Genomic DNA, 27,886 nt, shown 5'->3' on the forward strand with positions numbered 1-27,886 from the left:
CCTGCTGCTATATAACAATTACTAGTGTAATTCATTATCGTATGAAATCAGTGTTGTAAAGTAACTAAGTACATTTAGTACCGTACTTAAGCACTATTTTGAGGTACTTTACTTTACTGGAGTATTTCCAATTTCCATAGCCCTAGATTAGAATGTCATCTTACATACATTTCATGTATTTCAAATACATGAAATGTATGTACAGACATTCTAGGGCTACAATTTCCAATACTTTTACTTCTACTCCACTACATCTCAGAGGCAAATATTGTACATTTTGATGCCAATTATACTTGTACTTTTTTTTCACTAAATTTTGAATTCCTGACTATTACTCGTAACAGAGTATTTCTACATTGCAGTATTGATACTTTTACTTAAGTAAAACATTTGAGTACCTTTTCCACCACTGTATGAAATACACTTTTACGGAGGGAGGGGAGCATAGAGGTATAATATAACGGAGGGGAGGGGCAACAAGGTTTGTTACCATGGTTACCAAAGAGACGCTTTAGGTGCAACAATGCTTTCGGGACTTGTAGTGCAGAGATGCTTGATTAGAGCGACCCTCACCATCAGGGTTCAAATGCATTGAACTACAATACCCAGATTACTCAGATGATCATTTCATTATCGCAGACAGAATGTTGCACGTTATCGACCTATTTTTATGATTGGTTTGTTTTGTAAACTATGTTTGTTGTGAGTAGGAAATAACGAAGAACAGTTTACAAGAAAATTGGTCGACATTAATGTAAATCACGTGTAAGAAATAATATTATCAATAGAGGTTTAAAACTTAGTGAGAATGGCATCACCAGGACACAATCGCCATCTCTTCACCTGGAAGAGATTCACTACCGGTAAAACACCTGCAAAGAAGAAGGTATGTTTTTCTTGGGTGAATAATCAGCCAGCACCATTTGACTTTCACTCAACATCATTGAGAACAGCATTGATAAATATGTTGTTGATTTAGTAATGCTCTGTTCCTATCCACAAGTTTCCTAGGGCATTGTGGGCATCACTTCCTGTCGATTTGATCCCTGATACCTGATCAAATCGACAGGAAGTGATGCCCACAATGCCCTAGGAAACTTGTGGATAAGAAGGTGACTGTATAGACGGGTTTCCGAGCGACGTCATCACAGAGCAGAATGCGCAATCTGCGCATGCCTGGGGGTGGAAGGCGCGTTCGAAAATACAGCCCTGAGCGGCAGTGAGCGCACTGGCCAATACAAACTAATAGGCGAGTGTGCTCCGGTGCTCCGGTGCGTAATTTCCAAACGCACCCATAGGCTTCCCCCCGCAGCTGCGCGGTCATATTCCTCTCAATGTTTACTAACAGGAAACCTGTCTATAGCCTCCCAGAGAACATGGGCACTTGAGGTAATCGGTTTTGGTGTCCAATTCACATGTATTCGTGGTGACTGGTCATGCAATTGAAGTCACATTACGTGACTGGAAGATATGTGTGAGTCATAACAGATACAGAAGCAGGAGGATGGGATATGAATAAGAACACAAGAGATTGTACAGCACTTCAACATTGCATCCTGTATCCTTGACATTGCAATGTCCTGATAAGGCAGCACTCATGGTGTTACAAACCTATGCTTATGCACGGTCGCTTATGCATATGAGAGTGAATCAGAACAGGGGTGCGTATTATCAAACCAATACTGCAGGGTGCAGGACAGGTAAAACCTATAGAATATCAAACAAATTGCTAAATCCCCCCAGGCAATAATCGTAATGATACATGTCAAGTGTACTCTTGGCTATGTGAATAAAGGAGAAGGGCAAAGGTATGAATTCATTGCCTATTTTCTCATTGCCCAGAAAACGGCTTGCTTTTCTCAGATAGATGCCTGTGGTGTGTGAGAAAGCTACGAGAGTTATTGACGTCTGGCGGGAAATGATTCCAAAATACTCTGTTGATTTTGAAGTGGCTTAACTATCCTGAAATAATCCACCTATTCCGTATTGGCTGAGCCATCAATTTACTCTGCCTGCGGCTCACTGTGAACTTTTCTGGGCATCAGGAAAAGGTAACAGAGAGAAACACGGTTTAGGCCATGTAGCCTCTGTGGAAAATCAGCTTAGCTTGAACTCATGTTTTTCAATAACAGGTGCAGTTGAATGATGGTGATATTGATCAGTGGATGAAGGTAAGAATTCTTTGACATCCTGTGTGTGCGTGCATGTGTGCGTGTGTGTGTGTGCGTGTGTGCGTGCGTGCATGCGTGCGTGCGGTTAATACCTGGTCCACACATTATAACACAAAACACCCACACAAACATTTACTCATCGGGGTGGAAGTGGCTCAGGGAGTAGAGTGGCCACATGTGTCATAAAGGTCCATAAAGGGTTATTGTTGAAGTGTCCTTGAGCTCCTCCAGCGAATGTAATACACGTTACAAAGCGCTTTAGATAAAGGCGCTATATAAATGTACCATTTACAGTACATTCCACATACCTCTCTCACCCAAAGCCCAGATTTAAGTGTAAAAGTGAAAACACTTTCCTAAAATGGGATTCCTAAGATTTTTTTTTTTTTTTTTTTAATTGCCTGAAGGTGTATCTTTAGGGCAGTTTTGAAAGTGAGTAGGGTTTTACACTCCTTTACTCCTTTTGGTAGGGCATTCCACATTTTTGATGAATAGCATGAGAACGAGACGAGTTCATTCGCTTTGTTGAGCCAAATCTGGGTTGAACATGATTTGTGGAGCTGCCTCTGGTGTTATGATCGTGGACTTGAACATTTTGGAAGTATTTTGACAAATACAGGGGGATCCCAATGTTGTGGTGTATCTTGAAGACCAGGCCCATAGCAAGTTGCTGTACTCTGTCCTCAACCCTGAACCATCTAATCCTAGCAAAATGAGCAGGGGTTAGATGGGTTTTGTGATTGACGCCAAGAAGTAGCCTTACTAGTTTGTTTTGGGATGTTTGGAGCCTTGTTTTTAAGGCCTTGGAGGTGTTGTGATACCATGTGCATGCATAATCAATAACCTTTTATGAGGGCCCCTGCAAGAATCTTCAGAGTATTCTTACTGACTAGACGTCCAATCCTATACAAAAAGCGTATTCTTTGGTTAACCTTTTTGATCACTCTTTCTGCGTTTTTGTTACCGGAGAGGTTTGCCTCCAAGATGGAACCCAGGTAGGTAATTTCCTCCTTTCTTGTGATAACATCATCACCCACTTTGATCGTAAAACTCTCAGCCTTGCTAAGGTTAGAACTGGACCCAAAGAGGATGGATTCAGTTTTACCCAGGTGTAATGATAGTTTGTTGTCGGAGAGCCAGATGCAGATCTTGTAGAGTTCAGAGCTGAGAGTTTTCTCAACCTGCAGCCTGTCCCTGTCCGAGACCAGCAGAGCCGAGTCATCTGCGAACAGGAACAGTTTGCAGTCACAAGCTGAAGACATATCATTCACATATATCAGGAACAGTAAAGGTCCTAGTATACTTCCTTGCGGAACACCACAAGTCACTGGGAGGGGAGGGGACTGGGTGCTGATACATCCTTTAATTAGTGTTTCGACCGACAGTCTAAACACAAAAATCCTCAAAATGTTGCTAAAATCGTTCAGGATTACAGTTGAAGTGGGCGGCGTCCGATAAAACAACTGTTGTGCTCAACAACCGCATCATCACAGATCCGCTTGTCCATGCATTAGGCGGGTGCATCCTGCATATATGGGAAAAAAAGCACCTTACACTAAAAAAGAATGCTTTACAACAACAGGTTTCTCATAATTTTTTTGTAGTATTAGGTGTCCTGAATAACGTACTAAAAGTTTACCAACGCTTGACCACTGGAAAGGTGTTCTTTTCAAGATGGCGTCCCAAGATGGACAAAACATCATTAAAATAGATAGTGGGGCACTTGGGAGCCCAGGACGAGTGCTCATAGGCAGTTTGAAGTGACAGCAATTATGTCACACAGTTGGATTGCTGGACCATACCGGAGCTCGGAGAGTTGTCATGTGGAGGAGGAGAAATTATACACCACGCATTTCAATGAAGACATTTCACCAAACGATGCATAAAATATACGCTTGTATCTTTGCCAGATCTCACTCCAAGTGGCTTAGGGAGCCTGCGCTCTCCTCGTTCTCAGCTCCTCCAAAAGCAAATTAGCATTTGGGACGAAACGATTTCTAGTCACGGCACGCTGGAGGAGGAGGCAGGAATTAAGGTATTGTAATTTAGCTTATGCGTTAGGCTGAGAGGAGTGTCGCCTGGCTCACTGGATAGTCCCAGTTGTCCCAAGTGGACCTTCATGCCGGCTCCTACTCCCGAGATAGGCACTCTTGAGTTAGCATAGGTAGTGAGGACAGTCCCCAGTGGTGGTGGTTGTAAGACCTCCACATGTTGCAAGACTGTGTCAGGCAGACAGCCGTGTCCCCATATGTATGCTGGTCCCAAATGGACCGCCTGGCGGGTCATGCTGGCTCCTATGCCCTAGATAGGCGCTCGTGAGTGGGCATAGGTAGTGAGAGGGTTGCCCCCCCTCCCCATAGTGGTGGTTGTAAGACCTCCACGTGGTGCTTGACTGTGTGTCCGGCAGACAGGGGTGTCCTTATGTCGGACTGGCTCACAGGAGAGTCGGTGTCTGGTTGGTGGCTGACCATTAATATTCCCAGGGGCCCCCAGTGACTGATCATTATAGCTCAGAGCATCCTCTCCCCTCTCCAGAACAGCTCCAGAACAAAAAATGTAGTCTGACCATTTCTGGCCGTGTATGCAGAAAGCAATGCTTGTTTGTTGGATAGCAGCAGGGACGCAGCGTGGAGGTCGGTTAGATTGGGATTCTATGGGGAGACTGGAGCCCAGGACGTCATGGGCTGTCCCCTATGCCTTCTTGCTGTTAAAAGTATCCAGAAAAAAAAGATCAAGGTTCATGGCTATTGTCAGCAGTACCAATCACTAAATAAAGTCATTTGAAATTAATTTTGCACTAAAACCCCACACAACTACTACAGTCTCAGGAATAAGAACATGTCTGTGACATGCAAATCTGAACCCTATCAGCGCCACACTCCTCCACACCCAGTAGACAGTATAGACACTAGATACATGTTGTGATAGCTCTGTACTGACTTGCACACCCTATCTGAGGAGTCCATCTTCCCCATAGACCAGAGAAGTGGCAATGTTTACCTACTGAGTGTCTTTGGTGCAAAGACACTCAGCGTTGTGACTCAGCTCGATTCCGTGAGTGAGTCTTAAGAATCATTCAATTGTAACTTTAGAAATGTGCAGATACCCTGTATACACTTATATACTGTATGTTGGTTTGTTTACTGTTGAGTGAGAAAACAATGCTGCACATTGATTAGTGCAACATTGCACATTAAGCTAATCATCTGGGGACCCCCCAAAATCATTTGTCCCGACCCCCAGTTTGGGAACCAGTTTTTTTTTTTTTTTTTGCTAGACACCTTTACAAACAAAATGGTGAAGAAATGTCTCTGTAACGAATATCTTCCAAGATTTGTGTAATATTCCCAGTCTATCACTTGGCAGCCATGTTTTTACAAATGTCACAGTACCACCCAGCAATAATGAATTTATTCCTTATTGGTATCAAAATTAATCTCCTCAAAGCTTCAACAGAATGTGAATTACGTGTATAGGCGATGAATACACAAATCCTGGGCATTATGTCATGTAGAAAAGGAAGAAATGTCCAATTACATTGTTAAATATGCTTATAATAACTTACACCTGATACTACAATAAACCATTGTTCCAATTATTTTAGGGTCAAACCATATTTGCAACCTACAGTATGAGCAGGACGGTACGCACCATGTGCTGTCAATCAAATCCACGACCGCGAGAGCCTCCATTCTAGGAATGAAACAATCACACAGTGCACAACACTGGACAATTCGGAGGAAAAATGGCTTTTCTTCTCTTTGCAAACCACAAACAGTCAAATAATATAAAACAAAACACCCACACAAACATTTGCTCATCTGGCGGAAGTGGCTCAGGAGGTAGAGTGGCCACTTGTGAACAAAGCGGGGCTCGCAACTCACTTGTTAAATGCTACAAAGGTTTTTTATTTGTGACAAACAGCAGATACTGTATCTGCTGTTTGTCACAAATAAGACAAACCTACAGTTTGGCTCATTATTCGTTCTTTGAGAGTGGCCACTTGTGTCATAAAGGTCCATAAAGGGTTATTGTTGAAGTGTCCTTGAGCATGGTTTCCTCCAAAAAATGTAATACACGTTACAAAAAGATTTAGAGAACATTTATATAAATGTACATCTCTCACCCAACTCACCCAATTCAACTAACACTAATATACAGTCACGGTATTATGATAAGATGATTCTGATTCTGATGCCAAAAAGTTGATAATCTTTTACTGACTAACAGAAGTTTTTGTGCCTCCTTCTGGTTAAAAGTTAAACCTACTGTACAGTACATACAAACCTACACCTTTTCATGATACATCCTTTAATTTGTGTTTCGACCGACAGTCTAAAAACTTAAAATGGTGATGTCGGTTAAGAAATCCTTAAAATTGTGCTTTTGATCTGACAATATGTCATTAAAAGTATTCCACATAAGTCTTTAGTTGATAATTCTTGTTTTGATAATGAGATATTTTTTCAGTCAATTCCTTTTTCCTTTCTTTTTTGTGCACAGTATTTGTTCCAGTGAATAGAGTCAATTAATTCACATCAATTCTTGTACATGTATTGAATGTTCATTAACGTGCACTGTCCCGTAAATAAACAAATAAAGTAGGTAAAGTAATTTTATGCCACATTTTTCATCCCAGTGAGCAGTAATACCTCTAGGGAGCCAAGGCACAGACATTATTTTGTTGGAGTGTTGGATCAGCAACAGTCAATAACTAAAGAACATTGAAGTGCAACACCTGTTTCATGCACAGTGCATACTCTGCCCCACTGATCATTACTTAAACCCTATATACTTTATTGACCACAGTCTCCCATGGGTCTATGCTTGGTCCCCTCCTTTTTTCTCTCTTCACTCACTACCGCTATTTTTACTGAATGTTTGTCTATTATACAGCAACGTGTCCAGGATAGAGATTATAAACTTCTTTTCACAAAAGGATTCATATGATCTTTGAAACACAGTCCTTGGTCCAGCCTTATAATGCTTTAATTTTTCTAGCTATTGGCATTAATTATATTGTGATCACTAAAACCAAAGGGCAGCAGAGCTCGCTGGCAATAGAGTAAATATGGTCAATGCATGTGTATTTTGTTTATAGAGTCTAGGCATTTAGCAGATGTTTATGTGTCTATTTGACCAGTTTCACTCCGCTGATGAATGTTCTTTTTCCTCAGCGTGTGGAGATGGCTTCTGAGTTTGCCGTGTCTGAAGCGTTTCATCTCAAGAAGTCAAAATCGGGAATTAACAGCCATATGGTGGCGTTACAAAGCACTGACCAATTACAAGATCACGACAACGCTTACAGTGAAGGTAGGTCAACCGATACAAATAATGACAGTAATTCCCCTGGAGACAGACTGTACTCTACACAGAATAGCAATTTAGCCTATGAAGGTGCACCCAATGACCCGCTGATGTTTGAGGTTTTCTGTCCTGTAGCTCAGGCTCTTCTCAGCGATTGGATGAACAGTAAATTACGTCTGGAGCTGGAGATGGGGGAGGATGATGAGCACCTGATGGGCTCCACTGAGACGAGCGGTTCTGGTGATGCCTTCGACACTGCTCCCACTACTGCCATGGGCTACAGCAACTTTAATGGTAGTAAGCAGTGAAGGAAAAGGCCTTACCCCCACTAAACCCTCCCCAGCAATTTTTTAATGCTTGACAAATGTGACATCAATGGCACGAGTGGGAGGTTAAGGCCCAGAATGTACAGAGATGGTACTTATATTGACTCTCACAGCTGGTGCAGAAAATCTCTCGCAGTCACATATGTAGTCACATACTGTATATAGCTTTGTTGAATCTAGTAATGTCTACTATGCATAATAATTTATATGTCTAGTAATCATATTAAAGGACGACTTCACCCATTTTCAAGCTATCGTCATATAATTGGTCCTCACTAATGCTCATTATAATATCATACCATTTTTGTCTAATATCGTGTCTCAGAGGAGAGCTGTGGACAGTTCAGAAACCCTCCTCTGAGACACAGAGTAGAAAAATAATTGTACCATATTATCATGAGCAATAGCTAGGACCAATTATATGAAGATGGGTTGAAAGTCGGTGAAGTCGTCCTTTAATGGTTATGGATTACCTATACTGTATATTATTAAGTATACTGTTTGCCGCTCACTGTTACACTGGCCTGAGCGCCAGTGCTAAAGATTGAATGTCTCAGAAGCTCTTTCACTTTCTCTCTCACGCACTCACACAATAATACAAATGACTCACACTCAGAAATGTACAACCACCTGGCTGAGGAGAAGGAGGACTGTGCGGTCAGCAGCTTCCTACAAGACCTGATGGAGCGAGAAGTGCTGGACTCTGGCGTAGCGGAGGACATGGCGCTGGACACCGAACGGAAGAAGAGGAAGAAAATCAGGGATCCGACGATCGCCATGGAGGCGCGACACAGACAGGTACCTCATCACAATGATGTGGAGTGGGGCTCTGATGGCCAACTGGTTAAGGCGCGTATCACATAGGCCTTAATGCGTGTCCCGGGTTAAATTCCCGAGCCCGGCCCGAGCCCGGCGGCAGATTAGCTGCATGTCATTCCTCGACTCTCTCCCTGTTTCCTGTCTCTCTCCACTGTACCGCCTGGGCTAAATAAAGTCTGAAAAAGAATGATCAATGATGTAGAGATTTGAGCACAGATAAATCCTCAGTGTTAATGCAACTCGGAAAGGGTAATTGTTACACTTACAGAGTTGAACCCTAGAATCCCTATTTTGGGAGGCAACATTTTCCAAAAATAGTTGACCTACATCTGCTTATCGGCTATTCTCTGTGGAGAGATTTGGTGTAGAGGGGGGGGGGAGTACAGAGCCAACCCTGGTCAAATAAGTATTGATTTACTAAGTGCTGTTTAGAGGGGTCAAAGTGGTTAACGCAGAGGCTTTTGAAGCAATTTGAAGCCCCACATGGGGTCCAGTGCTTTGCGCTCAATCACACCGACTGTTGCTGATTTGACTAAAGGTGCGTGAGAACAGGGCACAGCGGGACGCTGAAAGGGAGAGGCAGCAGCGGGAGAGGGAAACTCGGCGGGAGGCCAGAGAGGAGGCCAAACGCAGAGAGCGAGAGGAGGAGGCAAGGAGAAAGCAGGAGGCACGCAGGCAAGAAGAGATGGTGCAGCAGGAGATGGTGAGACTCCGTCGCCAGACGGAGGACAAAAGAGGCCGGGAACAGCAGGTTAGACAAAGGTATGTATGGGTATCCTTAGCATGAAAGGATTAAATAGATGTGGAATTTTTAAGTAAGTAAGAGTAGTATGCTTGTGATGAGCAGAATACATACTGCAAACTTGGCAGTGCCAAGAGATTTAAACCTAACCATTCCAGTTGCCAACGTGGCAAAGTTACATTGTTGTGTTTAGGCATTAGTGGGTTTGGTTAAGGTGAGTGTAATGATCTGGGGAGGGCCGATTAGCCAGTGACATAGACCATATTCACACACCGGCCATTTTGGAATTTTACATTGAAAGTGCCACCCTGTTGCCCTGGCAACGGGGGTGGCATTTCATTAACTTGATAGAAATATGACCACCGTGTGAATATGGTCTATTAGGTGACATCAAACCTCCCGGATTCACTAGCTTGTTGTAAATGTTTTTAACCTTTTGACAAGTTCACAAGTTGTCATCACAACCTGCGGAAGGAGGAGTTACAAATAGTGAAAAGCTCACAATGTAAGCTCACAATAGTGAAAATAGCACATCTGCATGTGGCACAATGCAATTGGTTGTGAGCTTGTAGATCTGCTATTTTAGCCACATGTTTGCCTATCTTTGCCAAACGTTCACCTGGTATGACATGCCCAGAATAGGTACAATATGGTTCATGTGTGTAATGGGACCAAGGCAGAGTGTGTAGCCATGTCACGACTCACATGTGTCCCACAGGGAGAGGGAGAGACGGGACAGGGAGAGGGCAGCCAGCAGCCTTCAGTCAGGCCCTCCACTCTCCACCAAGCAGGGGCACCAGGAAAAAGAGAATATATACAGAGAACAGCAAATACAGGCCAGGAAACAGATGGTCCACCTCAAGGTTGGGGTGTGTGTGTGTGTGTGTGTGTGTGTGTGTGTGTGTGTGTGTGTGTGTGTGTGTGTGTGTGTGTGTGTGTGTGTGTGTGTGTGTGTGTGTGTGTGTGTGTGTGTGTGTGTGTGTGTGTGTGTGTGTGTGTGTGTGTGTGTGTGTGTTCTTCTCTATTGTTACCCCAAGGATCAATTTTCGCCAAACACAATATTGCTTTTCATTGCTACGCCGACGATGTCCAAATCTATCTAACCCTCACTGTCAATGGCAATGACTTACTTCAGCGGTTACATGACTGCTTAAATGATGTTAAAATCTGGATGGACACAAGCTTTTTAAATCTCAACGAAAACATATTTTTTGGCCATGACACTGCTCCATCCACCCTCCAGTGTGCTTTATAAATAAAGATTGATTTGTGTGCTCATTTGCATAACTATTATTTCTGTTATGTTGATGCGTGGGTTCATGTTATTCTTTGTGTGTGTGTATAGTGTCTGCAGAAGCACTTCTCAGGCTGGTATTCAGTGCTGTTGCAGCAGAGGATACGAATGGGTAAGGCTGCAGCCCTGTGTGATTGGAAGAGACAGCTGAGGGTATGGCGAGCCTGGCGAGCACTGGTTTGGGCGGGGACGCGGCAGCGGGAAGCGCAGAGAATGGAGGAGGAGCTCCGAGCTGAAAACAGGCAAGGGCCAATCACAGCACACCCTGGAGACGTCACTGAACAATAATTAACCTATGAAATGATTATGTCAATTATTAATTTGTATTGATTGATTGATTGAATACTTTATTAACAGTTTGCAAAAGGTACAATAATGAGGTACAATAATGCTAAAAGGGTAACACAAACATCCCTGAGGGCTTGTTTCCATTGTGGTCGTGTGCATTCAATTCATCAAGACATATAAAGACCCTATACAAGAGATCATCAATACTAGAACCAGGAAAAGTATATTTACAGAAAAACATTGGGTCGATTCCTGCCGGGGACGCTGTGGGCGCTGGTGGAGTGTTCAGTGCCGATACCCTCGTTGGGGTTGGTGAAAGTGCCTTTCTGTGTGGAGTTTGCATGTTTGCCCCCCCGTAGGTACCCTCACAAAAAACATGCAGTAATCCTGGTCTCTATACTGTCTCCCCCTGGGCAGCCAGGGCGCTTGATGGAATATGCATATATTAAATATTGGGAATACTCCAGTAAAGTAAAACTCAAAAACTCAAAACTCAAAATTGTAAAGTACAGTACTTGAGTAAATGTGTTACTTTCCACCACTGATGAGAGTACATAATAAATATGGTCGTGTCCTCCACTCCAGGCGATGCCAGATGGCCACAGAGAATGATCGCAGGCGGCTGCTGAAGCGATGTCTAAATGAATGGCAACTCTGGTATCGGAGGCAAAAGGAACAACGGGAGCTTCTGAGTCAACAAGAGGAAACCCGTCGCAAGATGGCCGCCCTGCTCAGCGCTGCGTCAATGGGCAAACTCAACACCATGATGGCACCCACAGCTCCGGAGACGATAGCAGCTACACCAGAAATGTCCGACCAACCAGAGACCACTGAGAAAGTTAAAGACATACTCACACAACCACACGTTGTCAGAAAAGACACACAGGTACAGATACTAATGTTTAATAAAGAAAAACATCACATGGATGCAACTGGGACGTATCATCAGTGTTGTAGCCTGGGGTCATCGGGTGTTTTGGGTCTCGCAACATACAACATACACCCTCGCCCAGGTGACCCAGCCAGCCCCGACTTACGTCCCAGTAGCTACCCACGGTCAGTACTATAGGGCAAGACAGGGCAGTCCGCTTCTCCGGAAGTACTCTGCCGGGACTCGGGGAGGCTCTGGCACGTGGAGGGACTAGGCTCTATGGGTTGTCTCCTGGCCGGGCTCCTCCTTCGTCTCACCAGGTCCAGGACCTGAGCGCTGTGCCAGATCAGGTGCACCGCCCCGATCCAAACATTTCCTTCTGGCGTGATGGTTCCTTGGGTCGATACCACTAGTGTTTAACCGTCTTAAAACCCTATATAGTACACCTTGTTGAAAGAGGGTTAAACTTGGAAATACATGAATGGTTTGTCTGTGTATCATCATATTTTCGAATGTGTGACAGATGTACATCTGTACATTTATTGAAAAGACCTAGATAGAGTTGTTGCACAGTGTGCAGACAGCAGACATCTTTTTGTTTACTGAATTGGTTTCTAATTCATGAAAACTTGTGCTTTTCTCTCTGTGTCCTCGTAGGACGATCATCAGAGGTCAGGCACCCTAGCCCACAAACGCCATCCGGGTAACACCCCAGTGGGTGCTGTGGTTACGCCCACACAGCCATGGCAGGTGACTCGACGCCACGCGGTGCTGACCGCCGGCGAGCTCCCGCAGGCACGGCAGAGAGGTGACCATGTAGGCGCCACCGCGGCATCTCAGAACAAGGTTATTATAGTTTTGCATTTTTCATTAGATTTGGATTTCTTTTTTACTTTGTTTCTGCTATTTTTGAAGATTCTTAGTTTAGAGAGACTAAAACTAAGGACATTTTCTCTCTCTATATCTCTTCATTAGATTTAGTTAGTTTAGTCAGTTAGTTGTCATTTTTGTGTAAAGCCTTTTTTTTATATTCTAGTTTTTGTTTATTTCGCTAGTTTTAGTTAACTATAATAACTCTGTCTCAGAGCACAGGGCTACCAGCTAGCCGCTTTGAGCACAGGCACGCCACCCAGCAGCAGACCATCGCACAACAGAGGAAGCTGCTCAGAGACCAGCAGCAGCAAATTGCACAGCTCCAGGAGGAACGCAGCGTCATCGGATTGAAGAAGCTGGAGGCACAGGGAGCAGCAGAATTGACCCTGCTGCCTTTCCACGCAGTTTCTAAGCCCGGGGCCGGGGGGCTCAACCTTGACCCTGAAGAGCAGAGGTATAGGCTGTCTCATACTGTGTGGGAGCATTACGTACTGTATTGGTACAGTACATTTAAAGCGATGATCAAACTTTGACAGAACCGTGGGTTGTACTGTAGCTACCTGGCCAGTATTGTCAATCACCTTTATTTGCTGCTTCTGTGCTCTGTGAGCAAGAAACAGGGAGTATTCATTCCATTCAGGTCTCAAAATCACACTTGTCAGTAAAGTAAGCCTTGCCGAGCCATGACGCCCATAGGTCAGAAGCCTATTTTCTGTTTCTGTAACATGAGGCAGCTTGATGTATAAGTACACCCTCTGGACATGACGCTAGTATGTTGCAGGGATTTACCCCCAATCCAACCCTTGTATTGATGCTGAATGCCAAGCAGGGAGGACACTCTGAGCTAAGCTGGTAAAATAAATCACACTTGTACATGACGAAAATACAAAAAAAAGGTGATTCTTCCGATATAACAAACAATAGTCCTGGTATGTAATTAGGGGAAAGTGAAATGGCTGTATTCCTATTGTATGAACAGAGAAGCCCTGCTCTATAGCAGTGGTGTTTCAGTAGTTTTTATAATATAGTTTGTTGATTACTTTTGCTGCAGTAATGATGCTGTTTTCCTCTTTTTCTTTTAGGTATCAAAAATGTCTTAAAAGTCCTTAAATTGTCACTTCACTGTCATCTGGGGACCCCCCTGAAAATCATGTGGGGGTCCTGACCCACAGGTTGAGAACCACTGCTCTATAGCAATGATTACTATCAGAATATAGAGCTTTAACTTTTTAACAAACAATATCACTTACCCTACCTTTAAAATGCCTGACTCTGCTTCCCTGCACACAGTACATTTTATATTTATTACTGTCTGCATTTAAATATGTTGCTTTATAAGAAGTGTACTCATCCTCAAGGATTAATAATATCTGTCTTTCCAACAATTGAATTTCCGCTTGTTGACTTTTTAATACCCCCACAGTCACATTCAAGAGGTTAAGCGCAATGCAACAACATTACTATACTCCTCAAGCTTAGTGGGATGGGGGAAGTTGTGAGTGAGTTGGACGGGAATAGAATTATGTGTGAGAGTAATTTGCAACGATAATTGACTTAATTGAGGCTAGGAAGCCAAAGATCATCTTTATTAAAACAGTATACCACATTCCCCTGAGGGATCACCCACCCGCTTGCTGGAGACTAATAATTCTAAATATATTCCAGCAATAACAGCACACTCTGTGCTATTCAGTGCATATTAGTCAAGCTTGAAAGAGTGTCATTGACGATCGGGGTGGCTGCCTGGCTGGGGATGGTTGGGGGCATTGGGATCTGAACCTCGGGAGAGATTTTGTGTGTGTGTGTGTGTGTGTGTGTGTGTGTGTGTGTGTGTGTGTGTGTGTGTGTGTGTGTGTGTGTGTGTGTGTGTGTGTGTGTGTGTGTGTGTGTGTGTGTGTGTGTGTGTGTGTGTGTGTGTGTGTGTGTGTCTGTAGTACGTATACAATTATGTTGTATGTACGTTGATGTATTTTATTCTGTTGTTATTATTATTACTAGCCTAAGGTCTCTCTCATTTTTATGCACATTCGTTTATTACTATTATTACTTATGCTGCTGCAATGAACAGGCCATGTATCATTACACTACTAGACGATAAAAGGCAATTTTATTTGATATATCCCACATCATCATATTTATTTTTAATGCTAATCATAATCATGATTTGCATAGTATATATAAAGACAAAGAAAAACATGCAACGCTATGCATGGCATTTTATTTAATAGGGTCTGCGTTGAAAACGTTTGTCTCTGAAGGTGGGTCTGTACACAGTTATTTCACTATGTTTTCTCTGCATGTACTACTCCAGGGTACAGAGTATCCCCGAAGGAAAGGATGAGCCCGGCATGGCTCCCAGGAAGGCAATCGTCCAGCCTAGCCCCCATCCAATTGTCATGGGTCAGTCAGCATATCACTTCAGTCTGATTTGTGGTTATGCAGTACATGCACGCACACGCACACGCACGCACACGCACACGCACACACACACACACACACACACACACACACACACACACACACACACACACACACACACACACACACACACACACACGCGCACGCACACACAGAACAGACCTCCTTGCAGATGGCTGCAGAAGGCTTGTAGTCGTTGTTGTCTCAGTACAATTGGAAAAAGTGAAATTTAATTTCATGGCTCTGAATTTTATGAATAGAGGATGAACATGAAACTTTGTTGAGGAAATAAACAAGAAAGAGGCAGCCAGGCACTGAGGCTTAGCTGAACTTGCAGCTATATGGTTAGAATACTAACCGTGCACACATCCGCTTGAGAGACACCTTGTACCAACTCACCTGTTGTTAGGGGCTCTCTTTTATCTCTCCCTAAAGCCATGGAGGAACGTGCTCGCCAGCGAGCGGAACGAAGGAGAGAGGTGGAAGAGCTAAAGAGAAAGAAGGAGGGGGAGAAGTTGGTAAGAGTTTAAGGAATTATTTATGAAATCTATTTGGCCGCAGGCTTTTGAGCACACTCAAGGGAGAGTTCAAGTTAGAGTTCAAGCTGTATACTGTAATAACCAAGCTGTGTGTGTGTGTGTGTGTGTGTGTGTGTGTGTGTGTGTGTGTGTGTGTGTGTGTGTGTGTGTGTGTGTGTGTGTGTGTGTGTGTGTGTGTGTGTGTGTGTGTGTGTGTGTGTGTGTGCGTGCGTGCGTGCGTGCGTGCGTGCGTGCGTGCGTGCAGGGGCTATAGATTGTGTAGTGTTTGTATGGGTGCGTCGTATTCAGAATGCATAACGATTAATGCACACAAAAAAAGAATAATGAACACAATCTTTTCAGGCTGGGATGAAAGCTGCCGAGGAGCAGAGGCAGAGGGAAGAGGAGGAAGAGAGATGCAGGGCGGCGGAGAGGAAGAGAGAGGAGAGAAGACTACAAAGAGAGGTGGGAGGTACTTACTCAACTGTATGACACTCTGACACCAGAGTCAGAATGCAGGAAGCAGTGTTCTGTCCTGTCAGATAGTTGGACACTGGCTCACAGTGTGCCTGCACTCCCTATCACACCTTGAAATAATGTCACAAACACACTCACGTAAGCCTGCAGCATACTCCAACCGAACACAAACTTTGTTCGGCTAGGCTAGGCTAGGGTATGTCATTATTAAGAACAGAATGATAATATATATATATATATATATATTTATTTATTTTTAATTATTATTATTTTTTCTGCAAATGTCTGGAAACCTGCCCAAAAATCAGGAGTGAAACATTGGAATATCTACCAACAAACTACCATGGACTTTAACAGTAAAGACAAACAAACTGAGATCTCTCAACAAAAGGACTGAAGTTACTTCAAATAAGGATCCCTCTCATTTCATCTGGACTGAATAGCCCTTAACATAAGAGTGTTAACTATACCAGAAATGTACTCATTTAATGTATATGTGATGCCCAACATGACCTAACTTGCTCCAAGGAAAAAGAATACAAAGAAAGTTTAAAAAAAAAAAAAAGAACAGAATGATAAGAACTCCAGCAGTGCTTTTCCGACATTCTGCTCGGTACTTCTTGCACCTCCAACAGCTTCTGGCTAGCCAAACACCTCCCTAGCCCTCCGAACATCTAGGCATGTGTGATTGGTCAGAAGTTCAAGGTGGGGACGGTTTTCTGGTTTATCTTTGTTTCCATATTCTGCCCAAGGCTTGATTTTGCCTGCACTGAACAGTGGATAGTTTTGAAGAGGCGTTTGTTGAGGAGGTTGGATTTACAAACACCTCTTCTATAATCCCTTCCTGAGGTAAATGGTAAACATAACGTGTGTGTGTGTGTGTGTGTGTGTGTGTGTGTGTGTGTGTGTGTGTGTGTGTGTGTGTGTGTGTGTGTGTGTGTGTGTGTGTGTGTGTGTGTGTGTGTGTGTGTGGCAATGCGTGGGTGTGCAGAGAGAGCAGGAAAGTCGGAAGCAGGTCGAACAGCTCCAGGTGCTTCAGAGACTGGCCCGGCTGCACTACCACAGAACCCTGTTGATACGGCGTGGACTGGCACCATGGAAATGTCTCCTTCAACTCAGCCAGGCCAATGGAGAGGTAATTACCGGCCCACACAGGAAGTACACTCCTAGTTGTGGGCTGTGAGAAAAGTGTTGTGATTCTGATATGCCCACACAATGACAAAATGAGACACCCCAAGCCTGACCATAACTACTCGCACGCACGTCGCACGCACACACACACACACACACACACACACACACACACACACACACACACACACACACACACACACACACACACACACACACACACACACACACACACACACACACACACACACACACACACACACACAGGCCTATCCTTCCAACATAAATGCACACAAACACATAATAGAGAGATTTTTCAGGTATTTACTTAATGTAAATGTGTTATCAATCAAAGGCAGATGCCTCATGCTTTCATGCCATCCCATTGTTGTGTACCTGTCTGGCACCTGTGGTTGAATTACGATCTATTCACCGTTATGCACTGCCGGTTTTCCTTTCACTCTGCTCCAGCTGGCCGAGGGCCATCATAATCTCTCTGTGATGAGGCGGTGTGTCCTCGCATGGCAGCGAATCGCAAGCCATAACGTCGCTCAGAAATGTGCCTCGGCTGACCAACTGCATCAACACTTTCTGCTGCGCAGAAGCCTAAGCTGCTGGAAAAGAGTATGCACACACACACGCACACGCACACAATCTCTCAATCAAACAGCACAGCCAGGGTTCCTTTATCTGGGTAGATGAGGGGTGATCCATTCCTCTGCTTTTGATATCCCTCCCTCTGAAATCTAGACATTCAGATATGTTAATACCACAATGTAGTGAGTAAGTGATATTTTGGTTTTGTTTTAATAAGTGTTAAATAGCTCTATATTATGACAGTAATTATTGCTATAGAGGTTTGTTCAGTTACAGCTCTTTAGTAAACAGAAAATAAAGTTTCAGGGCAGCAATTTCAACCAATCTGGAGAGAGAACTCATACAGGATACAAGTGCAATCGGAAGTGAACAACAAACAAAAATGAGTTGACATGAAATGAGTTGACTGGGACAAACAATTTCATCCTGATTGGATGAAATTGTATTTTCTGTTTACTAAAGAGCTGGAGAGACCCCTGTTACTGAACAAACACTCCTGAGCAATGATTACTATTGGAGTTTTTAACTATTTGTATTTATTAATTAATTTTTACCCCAAAACATATCACTATTTGTCATATACAAACAAATATAGGGCTTATAGGGCTTTTTCTTTTTACAAATGGAAGCCTGAAGACAGCAATGATTTTCCATCCAATTATTTTTCCTCCCCTACTTGAAAAATATATATAATCGCTCTCTAAATCTAATTGATCTTAGATAGAAATGTGCTTTCATCCCAGAGTCAATTTGAATGCTTAACAACATTAAGAGTTTTTTTGTTTGTTAATGGGAAGATTTGTTTTATAACGCTATGTATGTAGCATTTTTTTATCTCTTAATCTCGCAATGTTGCCTTTTGTGAAACTGTGGTAGGCTACAATCTGAGAAATAAACATATTATCGCATTGTATCTTATATTATGCTTTTCTAATTCACTTCTACCGTATAAAGGCCCCTTGCATTTCTTCAACACAAGCTTACTTATGAACAATTATGTTTGTTTTTTCGGTCTAAAAGGTAATGTATTCTGCTCTTTGCAGTTATTGTAAACCAGACAGTTGAGAACATTGCATAAATGCTACAGTATAAGACAAATACATTACCTTATATAAACTCTTGAACAACATGGCACTGAGTGAATGTCGCCTCTTTCAGCTAAAGGACTGGCGTATGATTCAGGAAGCGCGAGCAGAGCGCTTCTATCGCATGCACACACTGAGGAGGATTCTGCTGGCACTGCTAGACCATGTGACTCAGGAGAGGCTCACAGAGTGGGACCGCCAAGAGCTGGCTCAGGAACACAGTGACAGGTACAGGTGACAGGTGTGGGAAAGGTTACTAAAGGTGCACAGCACACCGGTCCTTGTGAGGTGCCAGCCACCGGATTACACACAAATAATAAAAGGGTATAGCCGCACACTCATAGCTGCCGATGCAAGTTTTATTGTGGACACAGAGACGGAACAATTACCAACGTTTCGGACAGACTGAGCTGCCTTCTTCAGGGTGGCCCATGAAGAAGGCAGCTCAGTCTGTGTGGTCGAAACGTTGCTCATTTTTCTGTCTCTGTGTCTACAATAAAACTTGCCTTGGCAGCGACGAGTGTGCGGTTATACTCTTTAATTATTAGGTGTAGGAAAGGTACCAGCACCTTTCCCACATGAGCACATGAACTGTATGAGTGTTGGTTCCTGAGTAATGTTAATGTGGCTAAATTATTAACCATTATATAGCTGATGGAATACGTTAGAGCTTGTGTTGAAACACCAGTCATTAGGGGGGGTTTACTGAGTTAAGTTGTGCTTCTAATTATGCGGGGGGAGGGCTGTTGGATCAGATTAATAACTTGACATGATGTAACATGATGTAACTTGGCACAAGATGCTTCTCTCCGTGTACTATTTATTTTTCCCAGGGCAAACCACCTACATGGTCCGCACTACAAGTAGTCTCCATATCTCAACAGTCCTCTTCAGATGATGAGCAATCTATCCACTTGGGCTAGCTTGCTCCAGCTCTTTAGTAAACAAAAAAAAAGAAGAAAACATTTTTTTTTTCGGTAAGGATACTGATTTCAACCAATCAGGACAGATAACTAATACAGGATGAACAGATGAAATGGAAATAGCTTCTAGATCTTTATAACCGATAACAGTCCGACACTTCACCTCGACAGCAGACTCGCACGTTGCCCCACGGTGACAGCTGTCGCTCATAACTTCGGACACTCCCCACTTATTGCACTGTGGACTAGCGGTGACTCTTGCTGGTGTGAATTGGGCATAAAGCCTGATTTATACTTAGTTGTGAGCTGGTGTCGTGCAGATCTACAAGCTTGTGTTGCATTGCAGGCTTATAGATCTGCTATTTTCAGCGTGTGATACAAGTATAAATCAAGCATCATAGCACCTGCAACTAACTACCTGCAAGATAAGTGGTATGGGAGAGAATAATACCTTGGCACTTCAGTAGAGATTACCCAAATAAAATACTGGAGCACTCGACTGGTCAGCACATATTTATTATTTTGCAGGGGTGACGCACGTTTCGACTTGCGTCTTCCTCAGAGTCAAACAGTCTCTCCCTTCTACCTTCAACTAGCTGAAGCGCGCTGGACTTCTCTTTGTACCTACTGTATAAGTGGTATGGCTTTGCACACAACATGTATTTGCTCAGAACTCACTGGATTCTGTCTTCTCTCTAACTCTGAACCTCAGGCGGGTGTTGGGAGGCTGTTTCCTGGCTTGGCGGCAGTTTCCAGGTCTGCTGCGCAAGGAGAGGGAGAGAGAAGTGCGAAGGGAGAAACTGAGACGAAGAGTAGCTGAAGTTCTGCCTGATTTTCACTCCTCTCCTCTGGAATGCCTCCGGGAACAGCCCTTACTTTAACCCTGGCAAAAATGTTCCAATTGATTTTATTTTAAATAACAGATCTACAAGCTCACAACATGCAACACATTGTGAGCATGTAGATCAGCTATTTTAGCAATTGATTGTTAAGATGCAAAATGCACATGTATTCACCAAAAAAGGGACAATTTTGTACTCTTATTTCTCTGTTAAAATTAACATTGAGGGTTGTACAATGTAAAAGCACAGCACACGAATCCCATAGTATGCCTTGCAAAGTTGTGGAGGGGACACAATTTTAGCACATAAGTGCTACAAATACTGTACATACGGTATCTCTCGTTATGTCTTTCTCACACACTTGGAGCCATGTGTTCTCTAAATCATATCTCAACACATTTGTTGTCACTTTCATTTTTATCAAGAACACAGAAGATACATTGATATATTTCAAGAGAGCATCATCTTATGCTGCAATGTTCAGTGTTGTGCAAAAATACTTTGGTATGAATCATGTTGAAATATCAATGAAAATGTCATCCATTTGACTATCCATTAAAAACAAAGCTGCTAAATAATCTTGTGTATGGGCAACACCTGAGCCTTTTCGAAATGTTTTGAACAGTGCTGTAAGGAACATAGGGCCCGTTTTGGATTGCAACGGGACTTTTGGCACTTTTTTGGTATTAGAAAACTGGATTTGGATTTTCCTTTCCCATTCACCAACTTGCGGTCCAGTTCTGCAGAGATCTTGTTGATTCTTTTGTACCTTGGACTTAACATACTGATTGGTTACACACTTCACTTGTGTCACTTAAGCTACTGATGGTCAAAGTAAACTGTGTTTCCTGGTCACTACAACTGTAAAGGTTTCCCTTGACGTCTAGGACTGGATCTAGCACCAGTAACTGTTACTTTGGGCTAGTTCTTATTTTTTCCTATGCATTCGAAAAGGGCCCATTGAGTTGCTGTGTCAGTCAGCAAGCCTAGAATGAAGTAGGAGAGAAAGAACCGGAATGTTCAGGTCTGAGAGAAAATAGCCAGTGTGAGGGGACTTATTGATGTTGACAGACAGAGACAGATGAAAGTAGAGCATGGCAGCAGCGATGGGGGGGTGGGGAGAGGTCAATAGGAAAGCGATACAGATATACAGAGGACATAGGGCTTGTAACTCATTGACATTAATAGCAGTGGATGCGTCTAGTATCAGTTGGTTCAGGAGCATCTAACAAAAGGTCTGCTGCTGATGAAATAGGCTCTATGCACAGCAGCCATATTGGGAATGAATTGGGCCCCTTCCTTACTTCCTTCACAGGTGTTACCAATTAATACTAATTAAGGCTCAGTTCCATTTAGTGTGGCATAGTGGTTGTCTTATTTTCAAGGACCCCCATAACTCTGAGTGTACAAATGGAACATTTGTACACTCTCAGAGTTACACATGCACCCACCATAAGGGGCCATTTGGGAACCAAAATGGAGTGTTTCTAGTGAGCCAACATGCACAATATCAGCACCCTGACCAGAATGGAACAGAGCCTTCATTAGTATCATTGGTAACACCTGTGAAGGAAGTAAGAAGAGGCCCAATTTCTTTCCAATATGGCTGCTGTGCATAGAGCCCATTCATGGTAAATATCAGTCTTGCTCCATGGCAGGGTCATGGGCAGAGACACAAGTCTGAAGTAAAAAGGAGCTCTGCTGCCATCCGGTGGCCATAAACAATATAGCCATTGCAAATCATACTTTAGTCGGATGGCTTGAAGGGCCACTGTCATTCGGGGAGGATACGTACAAATTGTCACCCATAGTCATGAACTCCACCCAGTTGCCTCGGAAACCTCGAGAGTGGACACCCGTGTCCACAACGAGTCCCCAGTAGGCACGGCGGGCGGTTTTCTCTCGTAGGGCGATGCGGGTCTCACGCTCCGTCACGTTGAAGCTGACATTGATGACCTGTAGCACCAGCAGGTGGAGCAGCCCACCCGTCACCATACTGCTGTACCACGCACAGGTGAAGCACAGTGCAGTGCTGGAACATACAAAGACCAACAAACGCACACGTGCATAAGGAAAAATTAAACATCCTGATGCTACAACAAATCACAATACTAAGTGAATTATAGATAACTCCAGTAGAAGAAACCATAGGACCCACATGTAATACATGTAACACTTTAATTATACATTGCGTCGCTGTCGGTGGAAACCTTGTATGTCCAAAGGGACACAAAGTGTTCCAAATGGATCCAATGCAGTTATTATTTAATGACAAGCTCTTGTTAATATTTTCATTGGTTAAATATCTATAAAACCCACATACACACTTAACCACTTCCACTTTTTTTTTTATTCAGAAATAGCGTGGCGCCCGCTGGCCTAGCGGTCCAGGTGCATACCACATAAAAGCTCTAATGCGGTTCGAAGATCTTTGCTGCGTGTCACTCCCCGTCTCTCTCTTTCCCTGTTTCCTGTCATTCTTGAAGGCTAAAATAATCAAATGAAAAAAGCTAAAACAAGCAAAACGATTGAGGTTCTGGAGTCTAAATAAATTGCATATGCACACATTTCTTTCTTTTTTTTAACCCCTAATCCCTAAGGAATGGGACTGTTTAAACCAATACAGAGGCTTCCATTTAGTCAATTTAACTTATCCTCTTTACGTTCTCTGAGGGATTGAGATGAACAACAGCATTATGCTGCTAATCCAATCCCTTTTCAGGTGTAACAGATTTAAATTGATGAGACACAGAATTGAATTATGAAAAATCGAAATGTATTCATAATTTGAAAACACATATTACATAACCACATATTTTTGTCATTATACTCAATTAACAGAACGGTCTGTTCAGCAGACTGAGCTAGGTCTATTTTCAGACATGAGAATTAAGAACCACAATAGGTAAAGTGGAAATGTGAGTGCTTTGTCCTGCATTGATTTCAAATTTTGGATGTGCTACCTTTTGGGGATTTTTTCAATTCCTAATTTTGATATGTATACAGGATTTTGGATCTAGCACTCCACTGAGAAAACCCATTGTTGATAAGCAACCTCTTTTTCTTATTTAGGCAGCATTCTCTATCTGGGTCAATAAGGAAAATAAGGTAAGGAAAATTAAGTTCAATAAAACCTCACAACAGAAGGTGAATTGACTCTTTGTGCCTGCTGACAAAGCGGCTCTTTGGGTACTTGAGCAGTTTTTGCGTACTTTGTGCCAAGTATGTACTTGTGAGTGTACTCACATTACCTGAACTGGTTGTACACTCCAGGGCAGTAGAAGAGGGCAGTGAGGAGGTTCTGTTGGGGACACACACTTTGCAGCACCAGGCAGATCCCATACAGTGAGGTTAACAGGAAGAGGAGGAGCATCAGCAGAAAGCTGCGGTGATTGGCCTGCCCCACACAGCTGTTTATCCTGCATTGGCAATGGCGGAGAAGACACATAATCATTATAGAGTACACACACACACACGTGTACATAGACTAATAAAATCTACGACCCAAGGTGTACAAACAACTATCAACTAAATCTTTTCTGATCAGCAGCAGGTGAAAAGAACAAATCACTTAAAGGGACAGTTCAGTAAATCTTGAATTACCTTTTATTTATGAATTTACAAAATAGAGATTGACTATACAGAAAAAGCGCGGAAGTGATGTAGCCTACAATAATGCATGGGGGGGGGCACCCCAATAAAAGACAAAAATGGATAAAAATAAAACCCACCAAACACAGTGGTGGTCGAGACGCTGCACACAGACACCACAGATCCGACAGTGCCCCGTTCTGGGAGGGCAAACCATTCTGCATGCCGGGCACCAGTTCCTCAGGTCGCCATCCTTCTCCTCCGCCCCCGCTTGCTCCGATGACGAACCCGCGCCGCGGTTGTTCACCGTGGTTACCACCTCCTGCCTAGTGCCGTCGAAGGCGGGATCTCTGTCAGCCGAAGGGCTGTGGTAGGTCACTGTGCTGTGGATGTTACCCTGGTTCGGCCGCACGACGCCCGGCCCCTTCCTGGTGTGGGCGAGGGCCAAAAGGGTGAGGATTGTCCCTGCGGTCACCACCGCCAACCGCACCAGCCCCACGTCCCCGCACGGAAACACCTCCGTGACGAACACATAGTACATGTAGCCCAGCGAGAAGAGGGCCAGGCTGAGGAAGAAGCGCGTCCGTCCCTTCTTGCGGTGGGTAACGTAGTAGTACCACACTACTAGGGCCGGCAGGGCCGTCAGGACCACCACGCCAAGGAGGACGTGAAGGGCTGCCACATGCAGCAGGACAGGAAGCAGAAAAAGAGGCGGGATCACGGACAGGTCCACTTTTTGGGCTCCGCCCCACAGCCAGGGTATGCGAACGCGGTCTGACACTGTGGCAGACAGCCGTGATATGGAGTCAGCCTTCTGCGTCTCCCTCTTTAGCCATCTGAAAAGAGGAAAGAAAACATGAAGTAGTATTGGGGCACCCACATGTGTCTGATTGGATTTAGGACCCAATCATTTCAGAGCATTTTCGCTCGAACAGTTCTCTTATTACACAGAAAAATTGGCTACACATATTGTTACCCAACATTGTCCAGAAGTAATCCTAAAATCCCTTCATTACCCATCAGTGACAAGAAAAGGAAGTTTTTTTCCCTCCTCATAATGAAAACAAAGTCTACACAAGAGCTGGAGGCTGTTGTGGAACAGTATCCTCTGAAAAGAGGTGCTATCTATTACAGCACGCCGAGTTGATTATCGGATAGTGCTTCAACAATGAGGCACGATGTCACGTCAAATGCCTCTCACCTGTCGCAGGCCTCATCCAGGTCCTCGCAGTCACAGAAGCAGGCGGCTAAGTGGCTCCGCTCCCCACGGCTGTTCACATACTCACAACAGCACAGGCGATCTTCTTCCTCCGCCACCAGGTTTTTAGCTCGCTTCTTCATGACCGACAGCATTGCAGCTAATCAGTCAGCAGGCCTCCCTGCATGTGAGCGCACAGGGTTTATCACTAGAGAGTAGAGACAGAGTCCATCATGTGAGAAAACCGCTTTCCGAAAAAAAAAAGGAGAAAAAATAAAACCGAAGAAGCACTTTTAGCCAGACTGACCATTGCAAATAGCAGTTGAGCTGTTTCCAAACACATCCAAACCACCACCACAACAAGCATGGCTCTTTTTTTTTACCCTCTTAACATTTCTTAGGAAGGTTAAACATCCCCCAGGAAGTGATGTTGTCCCGTCCCACTTATCAAGGCGGGCAGGGAGCTAAATGGGATTCATATTTTTGCTCAGTTAAATAATTCTCCATTGTGAACTTGCTCCATATAACTGAAGCGGGGAACCCAAACAGGTTTCTCATTAGATCTATGTGATGTATTGTTATTCAACCAATCCATCCAATACGGTGATATTGTTCAAAAGTAGAATTCGGGGCTAGTGCGGGGGTCACAACACACAAGAAGTCATGTGTCTACCTATTTAGTTTTTTCTAGCTGAATGTATACTGTATGAGAGAGACGTTGACAGATGGGACTGGCAGCCTAATTGGCACGGTCTGTGTAGCGTGTATACTAGCCTTGGATCAAGACTATCATAGATGACTTTTGCATCTATGAAGCAAAAGTCAGACTCGATAAAATACATATGGTAGTCTTGATCCAAGGTAGCCTTGGATCAAGACTATCATCGGTCATAATATACGACAGTCTTGTATCAAGGCTAGATCCAAGGCTAGTCTGTGAACAGAAGTAGGAGTCAAATACCATATCACATCTGCTGCTGTGGTCACATGTAGTATGCTTATCTATCTCAATGTTCCAAAGTCCAGTCCGAAGCGATGTAAATGACATGAATGAATAATGAAAATATTTTCCAGAGATAAAACAAGTTTGTGTTGGTGGTGCAGTCTACTACCAAGTTCCACCAGGAAGACATTATCTACTGTACATAACATGCAGAAACATTATCTACTAAACTGCATATATATGTCTTTTTTGTATTGTTTGTTACTTTGTTTGTTGTATTGTTGCTTGTAGATGTTGAAAGTTTTGTTTACATCAGGGGTCTTTAACGTTTTTCAGGCCAAGGACCCCTTAGCTGAGAGATTGATGAAGCAGGGACCCCCACTGCATGTTGTATAAAACTGTGTTGCAGATTCAACTTTTTCATAGATTTCATAGATAGCTAGCTTCATACACTTGATTGACAGCCCTATATCATCGGTGTTGTGTCAATTCATGTGTTTTGTTTATTTCAGACATTTAACCACTTAAACCCATACTTAGTAAACTTAACCTTTGGCTCTGTACTTGGTCTGCTCCTTTTTCCCTCTATACTAGTCTACACCAAACCTTTTTGCCGAAAATAGCCAATCTACAAGCTCACAACGCCTCGCAGCAAGAGGCATTGTGAGCTTGAAGATCTGCTATTTTCGGCTAAAGTTCTCCACAAAATAGGGATGCAAGGCAAGGGTTCAAGTGGTTAAAGTAAGTAAAAAGATCCTATCACACAAAGATTTGGCGCCCCCCCTGTAGTAACTGAGGACCCCCTAGGGGTCCCGGACCCCCTGTTGATGACACCTGGTTTACATGATGGACCACTATGGAAACAAGCCTGTATAGATTTAACGTAGGCTGCTGTACTTTTAAATTGTCAATACACAAGATCCAATAAAACTTTTTTTTAACTTGGACATATAAATAAAGAATTCAATGTTTATAAACACACGCCAAAAGCCTCTTAAAATACCAGTCGGACCTTAAGTAGTGTAGCCTATCAGTTTGTGAAACATGGTGGCTCAGCAGTGAGTGAGACGAACGTCCTTCCCAGCGCTGAAGACAATATAAATATATAATATAAATAACATAATAACGTAACATACCTGCAGAAAATACCGTTTCATGTTTCAGAATTCACAACTACACAAGTATCACTCCGCCAGACCAGGGATTCTCAAGACGTTATGGTGTTGTGTTCTGTGTCACGGAAGTCGCTAGCTACGCTGGCTTCTGTTGAGGCGGTCATTAAATTAATGCAAGTATCCTGTCCGAGAGAGAGAGCCGTCAGAACGAATTGTACTTTAGTACTCTGACCTATTTATCCTAGTCAAGTCCATCCATCCATAGATGTATTAAAGAAAGCTGTAGTCTTCTTGACAGATCTTCTCGCTATTATTATTGTATTAACTCCACTGCGCCCTCTACAGATCTGGATCTAT

At 43.4% G+C, this 27,886-nt stretch overlaps 2 protein-coding genes across 4 annotated transcripts; one reads left to right on the forward strand and one right to left on the reverse strand.

Moving 5' to 3' along the window:
* Positions 1–808: 808 nt before the first annotated feature.
* Positions 809–21,081, forward strand: ccdc191 (coiled-coil domain containing 191; the record flags this gene model as incomplete). The annotated part of the gene is made up of 18 exons (XM_084048765.1): positions 809–886; positions 2,133–2,171; positions 7,349–7,484; positions 7,614–7,775; positions 8,421–8,602; positions 9,162–9,385; positions 10,084–10,228; positions 10,711–10,901; positions 11,533–11,833; positions 12,476–12,664; positions 12,904–13,145; positions 15,003–15,091; positions 15,545–15,627; positions 15,991–16,092; positions 17,096–17,239; positions 17,707–17,859; positions 18,991–19,145; positions 20,553–21,081. The coding sequence occupies 18 exons, from the start codon at positions 809–811 to the stop codon at positions 20,719–20,721; spliced, it is 2,784 nt and encodes a 927-aa protein (XP_083904891.1). The 3' UTR covers positions 20,722–21,081.
* An 8-nt stretch (positions 21,082–21,089) lies between these two features.
* Positions 21,090–27,861, reverse strand: zdhhc23b (zDHHC palmitoyltransferase 23b). 3 transcript variants are annotated; one of them, XM_084049082.1, is made up of 5 exons: positions 27,551–27,861; positions 25,475–25,652; positions 24,414–25,109; positions 23,934–24,101; positions 21,090–22,714 (listed from the first exon to the last, which is right to left on the reverse strand). In XM_084049082.1, exons 2-5 carry the CDS (start codon positions 25,624–25,626, stop codon positions 22,423–22,425), a joined length of 1,308 nt encoding a protein of 435 aa, XP_083905208.1. In that variant the 5' UTR covers positions 25,627–25,652; positions 27,551–27,861; the 3' UTR covers positions 21,090–22,422. The 3 variants fall into 3 exon arrangements, with proteins under 3 accessions (XP_083905208.1, XP_083905207.1, XP_083905209.1); XM_084049081.1 differs by having other exon boundaries at positions 25,475–25,679; XM_084049083.1 differs by lacking the exon at positions 27,551–27,861 and adding an exon at positions 26,433–26,720.
* Between the last annotated feature and the right edge of the window lie 25 nt (positions 27,862–27,886).

The sequence above is a fragment of the Gymnoscopelus microlampas genome (genome assembly GCF_963454915.1).
Source record: "Gymnoscopelus microlampas genome assembly, chromosome: 22".
NCBI lineage: Eukaryota > Metazoa > Chordata > Actinopteri > Myctophiformes > Myctophidae > Gymnoscopelus > Gymnoscopelus microlampas.